Source organism: Octopus sinensis, linkage group LG10 (genome assembly GCF_006345805.1).
Source record: "Octopus sinensis linkage group LG10, ASM634580v1, whole genome shotgun sequence".
In the NCBI taxonomy this organism is placed as follows: Eukaryota; Metazoa; Mollusca; class Cephalopoda; order Octopoda; family Octopodidae; genus Octopus; species Octopus sinensis.
The window spans coordinates 74,856,781-74,867,749 of record NC_043006.1 but is presented as its reverse complement, the minus strand read 5'-3'; the positions used below and the strand labels follow the sequence as shown (position 1 = coordinate 74,867,749).

Sequence of the window (10,969 nt, the reverse complement as noted above, 5' to 3'; positions counted from 1 at the left end):
ACCAGACGTCTGAGCTTCAACCTGTCCATACCCAAGGAAGCAAGACGTTCAGAGTATGGTAGATGCCTGAAGACGGGTATTCGCTTTGTTGCACGTTTTCTTCTTTATATTATGAACTGGCGCTGAAACCTAATGAATCTTGAATCAAAACGCATGAACCATATCTTATTAATTGCCAACATGTGGAGGCGCAATGGCCCAGTGGTTAGGGCAGCGGACTCGCGGTCATAGGATCGCGGTTTCGATTCCCAGGCCGGACGTTGTGAGTGTTTATTGAGCGAAAACGCCTAAAGCTCCACGAGGCTCCGGCAGGGGATGGTGGTGATCCCTGCTGTACTCTTTCACCACAACTTTCTCTCACTCTTACTTCCTGTTTCTGTTGTACCTGTATTTCAAAGGGCCGGCCTTGTCACTCTCTGTGTCACGCTGAATATCCCCGAGAACTACGTTAAGGGTACACGTGTCTGTGGAGTGCCCAGCCACTTACACGTTAATTTCACGAGCAGGCTGTTCCGTTGATTCGGATCAACCGGAACTCTCGTCGTCGTAACCGACGGAGTGCTTAAAAAAAAAAGAATTGCCAACAACCTTCAATTTATTTCGCACCGGTGTTACTCTGGCTGCATAGAATTATATTTCATCTAATTAAAGCATAGAATGCACTGGACACCAACAAGGACAGCTACGTACAGGTCTTATCATATATCTTTAATCTGTCATGTTAAACGTATTTCAATCATTAGACTGCAGCCATGCTGGGGCACCGCCTTGAATAGTTTTTAGTCGAACGAATCAACCCCAGGACTTTTTAAAGCCTGATAGTTATTCTATCAGTCGCCTTTTATCGAACCGTTATGTTATGGGAATGTAAACACACCAACACCGGTTTTTCAAGCGGTGGTGCAGGACAAAGAAACAAAGACACACAAACACACACACACACACACACACACACACACACACACACACACACACACACACACACACACACAAGACGCGCTTCTTCCAGTTTCTGTCTACCAAATCCACTCGCATGGCTTTAGTCGGCCCGAAGCTACAGTAGAAGACACTCACTCCAATGTGTCACGCAGTGGAACTGAACCCGAACCATGTGGCTGGGAAACAAATTTCTTACCACACAGCCACGCCTGCGCATATATGTGTGTGTGAGTGCGTGTATGTGTGTGTAAGTGTGTGTGTGTGTGTGTGTGTGTGTGTGTGCGTGCGTGCGTGTGTGTGTGTGTGTTGTGTGTGTGTGTGTGTGTGTGTGTGTGTGTGTGTGTGTGTGTGTGTGTGTGTGTTGTGTGTGTGTGTGTTGTGTGTGTGTGTGTGTGTGTGTGTGTGTGTGTGTTTGTGTCTCTGTGTGTGTGTCTAAAATAAAATAAGATTTTTATTTTGGGATGGTACGCTATAGGACCTTCAGAATGCGATACTTTACTTCTCAATTAGCAAGTTTGACGAAGTAATACCAGTTAAATGTTGGGGTTGGTTTATCGCCCACATCACTTCCTTACAAATATGTGGCTTTGTGTAAAGTCAGAAATCCTTATCATCCTTTTTTATAATCCTTATTGTAGGATCCCTGTCGATTAATACTGACTATACATCCATACGTATATGTGACCACATGGGCAAAATTTTTTGATTTAAACAAGCATAACCATGCATGCAAATCTTCTGTCTTTACTCCATTGATATTTTTCCCAGAGAAAAACCATTAATCTAGTTTGGCACTAGTGTTATCACAAAAATATTAATTTTCCATAAAGTAACGAGGAAACAAATCCAACATTGTGGAATTACCCGAAACTCCCCCCCACCCCCGAAAACACCTTTTCACAACAAATTCCAATAGAATCACAATCTACACCACATGAAAGATAGTTGGAGAAAATTTCACTAAAAAGTACTTTTCTGGAACTTTTGACGAAACAAAGTCGATGGAGCACACTTCATAACTATTCGACCGTGCTTAAGTGTGCGTATACCATATTAAAAGAGACTAAATTAGACCAGGAGTGTGTATGCATACATACATTATTATACACTGTGACCATTCTCTTTTAATACGGCAGGTTGTGGTTTTAGGGAAAATTCTAACTATTTCTAAAAGATCACGCACCCGCTTAGGGCAGGTGAACCGGGATAAATTACCCGAAGTGGGGTAAGAATAAAATTCTTAGGGGTAATGAGGACTCATTAGACGTAAGTAAAATTACATAGAAAACGAGTTCTTTCAATAAACCTTTTGAATTCAAAGAATCTGCGATTTTCTTCTTTTCAAATTAAGGGGGATAAAGTCGGAGTAAATAAATATATTTTGGTGTAATTGGTTACCAAAAAAGTTCCCCGACCCCTGACTTGGAGACTCGTGTAATCAGCGTAAGAATCATTGATGATGCTGTACTTGCCGTATTATTTGTTATTTTTCTTCAGCCACAGGTTATGGAGCAAACGTGATGAAAAACATTTCAGGCGACACAGTGAAGTACAACTTAGGAAAGAGTTGCTAGGGATCTTCGTAAGTAGGGCTGGAATAGGTCTGATGGGACATCGAGGCCATTTTCCGGGGGGGGGGGCTACGGTTTTGCTAACTTAGAACATAAAATAGCAGAGAGGGCCCGACTAAATGTAGATGCCCTAAAACTTAAAAGGGCCTCAGTAGATTCAGAGGGACTCAGATTTTAGAAAGACTTCCTCCCGTCCCCGATAGTTGAGGCAAAAATCTGCTACAGAGGCATTTTTGTAAACACACTAGAATAATTCAGAAAACAGCACATGTCATTTACAAAACAAAATTAGCAACTGTGAAAAACAAAAAAAAAAATAGGGGTATTAAAACTTGACATATGTATCTCTCAGGTGTATGTCTATCGTCATAAACTAACTCGTGGTAAATATATAATTAACTAATTAGTAATGCCCCGTGTTATTCGTGGTTATATAAAATATCAGCTGGGTGGAGAAATCATATAACCAATTACCTTCTTAAGAAGATATGCCCTTGTGCAATAACTACAGCCTAGAACTTGAAACATTAGTTTGTATCAAGATTATGGATGTGGTAAAGATTGTTTGAACACGAAACAAAAGATCGCGAACTAAAGAAGATGAGAGGAAGAAAGAAGAAAACGTAAAGCACCAAGATTAGTTATCTCAACTGAGAATATTGTCTTGAAAATAAATGAATTTTTTGAGGGGTGAGCGAGGTCGATTAGGATCTTCACATCGACCCCGGTGCTCAAATGCTGCTTATCTTATCGACCTCGAAAGGATGAAACGCGAAGTCGGCTCCGACAGTATTTGATCTCAGGACATAAAGAGCCGGAGGAAATAGCGCTAAATAATTTGTGCAGCACCTGAAGAAAACTGATTTCTGATTTTGGCCAACAATCTTGAAAGAAGATGGTTAGTCGAATAAACCGATCCTTACTACTGGATTGATACTTTATTTTATCGATCTTGGAATGAAAGATAAACTTGACCTTAGAGAGATTTGAACTCAGAAATAAGGAGCTGGAATAAATACTGCAAAGTATTTCTTCCACACTTCAACAATTCTGCCAATAATATTGATAATTCATGCTAATCATGACGAACGGTCGAAGTCATTATTGTTGTTTAGCACCGAGTCAGTTTTAATTGAAGGAGAACGAATCGTTGGTCAAAAAGTCCTACAAGTCAGATCGATAAAATAAAGTACCAGTCAAATACTGAGATCAATATAATCGATTCCGCACTCTACAATCAACATATAAAGTCTTGGATGTGAATTATTGTGTCGAGTAGGTAAATCGTTAATCATAAAAGTTGTGACCATCCTGTCTATTACTCAGACATGGTTCCTCAGCCTTCGTAGGGTGTGATATGACTACCATTTCTAGCAGGTGGAACAGTCGCGTAATTTGATTTGAAATTTTGAAGCATTTTAATTATTCTGAAGACATCATAAACAAGGATACGACTACACTATCATAATTGATAGAAGGCCACAAATTACAGTAGAAAGGTTTATTCGATGAAACCGGTACTAGTATGTGACAAGTCCTTATTTCAATATGATTTTAACTCAGAACATAAGGGAACCTGTTAACCTAGCATTCCGTTTCAACCACTCTAAAGTCTCACTAATAACTATTATTTCAACTATTGGTGAGAGTATAATCGATGTACCTGATTATATCGTAACTAGTAATTACAGGTGTTTATTTTATTGATACAAAAACGGAAACCCTGTCAGTATTTGTCCTCGACGTAAAGGAACATGAAATACCGCAAGAATTTTGTCGGCCGCTTTACTGATTTCGCCTTCTCAACACAATTCACCCACAGGACCTCACATGGCAGAGTGGCACAGTACAAAATCGACCCCAGTATCTGACTGGTACTTCATTTTATCGATCGCGAAAGGCTGAAAAACACGCTATGAATACTGCAAGGCTTTACCAAATCTGTTTCTCCATCAATAACAAAAAACAATAATAAAAACAAGTATAAAAATAACAATAATAAATACTTTGCCTTTCGATGGATCTTGCTGCGAATGTTTGGTCAGTGTTTTAGTGCCAATATACAAGCTATAACATAAAGAAGCCCAAAAATAAAATTCAACCGTGCCACTTTCCGAGGCAATTGTTCCAAGTGACGGTAACGAAAATATCTCTCCAATTTAAAGGATTCAAACACGGTTAAGAGAGGTAGAAAATACCATTTGGAATAATGCAGTCCCAAGTAGACAAAGGCAATGTAGGGCAGAAATAAAAGCATCACGAACAATATGTAGGAGCCAGTATGGCCCAGCAGAATGGCTAAGGTAACAATCCCAGCATTATTAAGATACAAGAGCCGGAACAAATACCGCAAGGCATCCGGTCGACGTTCTTCTTTTCTTTTCGCCCTTTTTCAAGCCTAGCCAGGCTCAGGGGCCCGGTTTCCCGGTTTCTGTGTTCTCCCCAGCTGGACGGGACGCCAGTCCATCGCAGCGTTACTCAAGAAACAGGTAGAAAGAGTGAGAGAAAGTTGGGGCGAAAGAGTACAACAGGGGTCACCCCCCCCCTGCCGGAGCATCGTGGAGTTTTTAGGTGTTTTCGCTCAATAAATACACACAACGCCCGGTCTGGGATTCAAAACCGCGATTCTCCGACCGCGAGTCCGCTGCCCTAACCACTGGGCCATTGCGCCTCCACAGTCGCCGTTCTCACAGTTCTGCTAATCTACCTCCTAGGATTGGTGCTCCTCCAAACGACCCCAAAAAGATAAAAAGCAAAGTTGACCATGATGGGATTTGAATTCAGGGCGCATAGAAAGCCGGAGGCATTTTAACCAACGCTTTCGGCCGATGCGCTGCCTTTATTTTCCGTATCATCTTCAAGTTTTAACAGTTTTTATATTAGTTTCTGTTGCATTCTCTGTTGCACCTCCGTGTTCTTTAAATGTGTACAGCATTGAATCTTGGAAGAAGATGATTGTGCTCGTATGTCACATTCGTTTTTGATCTTTACTGCATTATGCCTCTTCTATAGATTTTGAAGAAATTCAGATGGGTTTTAATCCTGATTTTCCAAAACATTAAGGAATTTTGAAAAAAATTAGTATCATTTCCGTGATTTGTAACTAAGGGTCTATAAGAATTGACACATTCATTTTCAGGCACAGCAAATGGTCTCATTTTATGGAAGGATCATTTTGACATGCTCTTGAGGAGAAATCGAAAAAGGGGATAGTTTCTGTAATTCAAAAACTTTAGCAAATCTTAAAAGAAACGAGTATGGTCATTGTAATCAGCGACTTAAATTTAGAAAAAGGATCGATTTATTTTGGTTCTGGTACATTTTGGATGTTAGTACTGATTTCACTCTCATACCACAGGTTTTGCTTATTTCTGGTTCAAGATCCATCTAATTTTACAACTTCTCGACAACCTTCCTGGTGATGTTTTCGTCAGAAGGCTTCGAAATACCATTCGTTTCTGTCCGTCATAATTTGAGTGAGTGCAGATGTCTTCTCTCGTGACTAAGACTGAGCAGAGATAATTCGGCCAAGTGTTTCTACTTGACCTCCACATCTATTCTCCATTTAGTTAACATACTCTGCTTTAATAAGCGCCTTTTGGTGATTTCTGGCAAGTAGATTTCGCTCATATGTTGCAGCTAGGAGTCCTTCAATTTCAGCTTTGAGTCTATGCTTCTCAACCAATGCTACAATGTTTCTTTGTCGATTTATCTCTCTTATTTTGTTTTACCATTTTTTGATCTCAAACGAACATTTTACCATCATTTTCGAATGGCAGCCTTTAATGTCAGTTTTATCTTTTTCCCTTTCCTTCAAAACAATCTATCATTTCAGTTTTTGTTTTATATTTATTCAATTCCTTGTATTAGTTTTCTTGTTCTATTTCGTTTATTTACTAGATATTTTCGTAATCCCACAATAGTTCTCTAGTCGCATAAGGACCTTACCATCTTGTATTCAGGGAAAAATAGAATCTTTCTGCATTATATTTTGAGTGGTGTTTTCTGAATACACTTATTATATCCCATTGTATGTGTTTTAATTTACTTGTATATAAATGTTAACTTACTTGGCGGCGTTAAGAATATTATAATAATAACTAGGATATTTGAATCCGATTATCTTACCGTCTGTATTTAGTTCTGTTCTGAGTATTTATTTGATAAATCTATAATATTCTTCCTAACTTTTTCTTTCGTTTGCCCAGTTCATTGATTCCTAAGTGCTTGTAACTCTGTGTTTATTGTAATTATCTTATCACAGAGTCTATTTCTAGTATGAAATTTAATGTACTTAATTTTCCCTTCTACAAGATTACATTAGCGCATTTTTCCACTTGGAGAAGCACTTATCAGTTCCTTGAGTAAATCAATGTACTGTCTGTAGCAGTATATCTAGTTGTTTATCATCTGCGATGTATAACACGAGGTCGTCCATGTGCAAAAGATAGCCGATTGACTTCCTATTCCAACGTTTTACAACATACTATTTTCGAGTCCAATCTGGCTTTGAGCATTGGTTAAAAAGGATATTATTATTATTATTATTATTATTATTATTATTATTATTATCTGTTGAAAATTCACAGCTTATTTTGCTGGGTATGATGGAAAGTGTCAGCTGTCCACAGCAGGCAGACTAAGGTGACATTTGTTTACTGGTCATGCTTCAAGAACCCCGCGAAGAATTCTTGCAGTTCTAAGCAATGTTGATTTTTTTTGTAGGTGTTCTAACTTCACATTTGCACCAGTCTTTTTCAGCCATGTTGGTAGTTGAGTGATGATACTTCCAAGTGCACCAATTACTATTGTTATCATGTCTTCTCTCTTCACTGATCACAACCTTCGTATTTCCCCACTTCAAATCATCATAGTTATTTATTTTCGCTTCTTCTTTCACATTTATCCTGTCGTCACCGGGGCATGCTATGTTCTTTCTTTTTTTTATTCACCACAACAATATCCAGTTTCCGATGTCTGGTCAGGTGATCGCACTGGATCATTGCATCCAACAGGATTTTGCAATTCTCATTTTCGGTGACTCCTGGGGTTTGCTGATACCACGTCTTTGCTCTTTGTAGGCCGTAATTTCCACAGAGTTCCCAATATCATCATCATCATCATCATCGTTGTTGTTGTTGTTGTTATTATTGTTTTGTTTTATTATTATTATTATCATCATCATCATCATCATCATCATCATCATCATCATCATCATCATTATTATTATTATTATTATTATTATTATTATTATTATTATTATTATTATTATTATTTTCAGTTCAAAATTATGTTGGATCCAGAAAAGTGGGTGCGAATTCTTCAGCAAGTGCTTCTCCTCCTGCTTATTATTGGCCGTTGGCTGCTACCGAAAGGAAAGATCTCAAGAGAACAGCTTTCCCAATTGCTACTGGTCTATATTGGTATGGCAGCTGATATAATTGAACTATTCGAAGCATTCAAAGAAGAAGTGGTCAAATACAACTGGACCTTGACCATCGTTATTCTCTCCCTTTGGACGGCCAGTTTGCTGCAATTTACATTTGTGGTCACCACATCGAAAGCGCGCCGTCCACGCCCACTCTATGTTAAAGAAAAGGTAGAAAACTTAGAAGAAACTAATTCAAATAAGACTAACAAGGGCTTGTGTTGTTGTTGCTGTACTGCAGACATTATATCAATCTTGACAACTATTATCTTACAGGATGGACCATTCCTTGTGCTACGTATGTTACTAATATTTCGATACAACGTCTTAAGCTACACCAATATATTCTTTACTTCTAAAAACACTCTCGTCATTTTGCTTCAATTTTACCGCTTGGTTGTTTTGTATTGTGAAAAAAGCAGCATTTGCAAGAATACAGCAAAGAATGATACAACTACTGAAAATTCGAAAGTTAACAGCTCGAATTCCACAAGCCAAAAGGCCATCAATAGGAAACCTATAAATACAAAATCTAGCAACAAAAAGAAAAATGGAGCAAGTATTGAGAATAAAGTTAAAAAGATGAAATCACTCGATAAAGATGATAATAATAAAACGGAAAAGCAAAAACACATTAAAAATGAAAGCTCAGCTGTTAAAAACTCGACATCAGAAGGAAATAATAAAAAGCAAACTGTGCCGTCTTCGAAAAATTTGGAAGAATCTGGTACTACTGAATCTCAGATATCTGAGGAACCCGTTACTCCATTACATTCTGTCTCTAGATTCTTGTTGTCGGGATATAATCGAAGTCTTCATGATAATGATTCTGTTAAAGAGGATCTCCCTCAAGTGTTAGAATTAACAAAAACTTTTGACAATCTTCCTGGTCCTGTTCTGTGGAGTTCTGACGAAGATGAATCGATTCGTTCCAAATCGCCCCAACGTAATCTCAAAATGCAAAGTAAATCGCACCATCCTGTTAAAGGAAGTTTTTCTTCCCAAGATCCATCAAATATGATTAAAAGAATAAAAGATTCTTCCGGTGACAATTCTCCTCGGTGGAGCGCCTCACTTAAACAGGAAGAACAAGAACCAATGGATTCAAAAACTGTTGAGCAATCACAAGGTGTGATTCAAAAGCGGAAGTTAATATTTCCAAAACTTAATAAAAAGACGCGAAAATAGATTTTAAAAAGTTGATCTAAAAATAAAAATCTGGAAAGCAAAACCATTGTAGAAGAACATCAATCTTCGTTGGAATCAGATCTTAAAAATAAAAATAAAAATTATTAGAGATATGGCTATAGAGAAAATATTCTTGGGTGACGCTACAATTTTGTAAAATACGTTAGTTTATATTAACCTAGTTGATGCAGAAGAATAAAATCTATGGCAACTGACATTCTTGTATAGCTAAAAGGCATTAAAAGCTCAAATAAAGTTTTAAGAAATCAATTTGTGTCAATAATCAGATAGCAAAAATACGATGGAACTATTTAAGACTTCATAGTTGCCGGTACTATTTAACAAATAAACCACAACTGAACGTAAATGTCTTTTGTGTATTCTTTAAATGGTTAAAATAGTTCTTCCTTTATATATATATTTGTTTCAGTTTTAAACAAAGTTTCTCATCAATTCAAATCGTCAAACAAATACACCTCTGTTTTCAAAGAAGTCTTCTAGCGAAATAGATTCTAAATCTAATGGAAATGCATCTTATCGATAACTAGATTTACTTTCAAGTATGTTTTAGTCTGTGAATCCAAGGCTGGTCAAAAATTCATTTCCTTTAAGATTTTGTGACTTTAGAGACGATTATATTTATATGATTGGAAGTTTTCTTTTATAAACAAATAAATGTGGTGAACTACTCCGACTCGCGAGACAAGTTACTCCAGAACCTATCTAGAGACGTCATATAATAGCCTTTTATACATAACGTGATTAATAAGTATAAGTATGTATATTAGCAATAATATGCTTGCTTTAATAAGATCTTCGTTTGTTCAAATAACAAAGATTTAATATTATGTCATTGGGAAATTTAAACTTTTATATGTGGGTCATTTTGAAGAGCTGCCGTACACTTTCCGTTTCTCTCTCTCTCTCTCTCTCTCTTTCTTTCTCTTTTTCTCTCCCTCTCTATTTCTCTCTTTCTTTCTTACCCACTTTCACACACCTCTACACACATCCACACTCACATATACACACTCACTCATTCCCACTCCCATACAGGATGATCACGGCTGGAACGCATTCGATCATGTGTCTTCTATTCGACGATGCCTGACTTTAAAGTCGAACGGTAAGGCTTTGTAGGATGTACCGTGCTTTCCCTAATGGTTTTAGGTGCTCACAATATTGCGAATGGACATAGATAGCAGGGCCTCTTAACAGCATTATAGATCCCCTGAGCATATCCGTGCATTGGGGCCAATAGCATTTACTTATTGACAGCAAGCTACATCATACATAGATTAGAATTGAGTCCCTGTGCCTGTGGGGTACCCGTACAACTGCCCAGTGTTCCAATACCTTCAGGCGGCGCTGATGGACACTCTCTCGACCTCCTCACATCGAACCAACAGAATATCCAGGACGTGACAGCTGAGGACAGAGAGAGTGAGAGAGAGAGAGAGAGAGAGAGAGAGGAAGGGAGAGAGAGAGAGAGAGAGAGAGAGTAAGAAAGAAGAAAAGTAAGAAAACGGCCCCACTCATTCTGTTAGCAGTTAGAACTTTTTACAGCTGAGTAAACTGGAGCAATGTGAAACGAAGTACCTTACTCAAGGGCGCAATACACCACCTGGTTTAAGCATTGAACCTGCAAACTTATAAACACGACTAAAAGAACCTTAACCACTAGGCCACGGCGCCTTCCACAAATGTATAATTATATTGCTTCGGTGAGAGGAAATGTCTCTAAATATATGTTAGTTGACAGGTCAAATGTAAATTATTAATTTCTATCGTAATAACTGCTAAAATTGCCAAACAAGTTGATGCTTAGACGGAAAATTGCGCATTG

General features: G+C 38.0%; 1 protein-coding gene across 2 annotated transcripts in view; it reads left to right on the top strand.

Annotated features, from left to right (window-relative positions):
- The window catches only part of LOC115216257, a 61,621-nt gene extending 52,128 nt beyond the window's left edge, over window positions 1–9,493 (top strand). For both annotated transcript variants that reach the window (XM_036506822.1, XM_036506821.1), the window contains exon 4: window positions 7,792–9,493. In XM_036506822.1, coding sequence (XP_036362715.1) covers window positions 7,792–9,126 — 1,335 coding nt within the window. In that variant the 3' untranslated portion in view covers window positions 9,127–9,493. The remainder of the gene's footprint in view (window positions 1–7,791) is intronic.
- The last annotated feature ends 1,476 nt before the right edge of the window (window positions 9,494–10,969 follow it).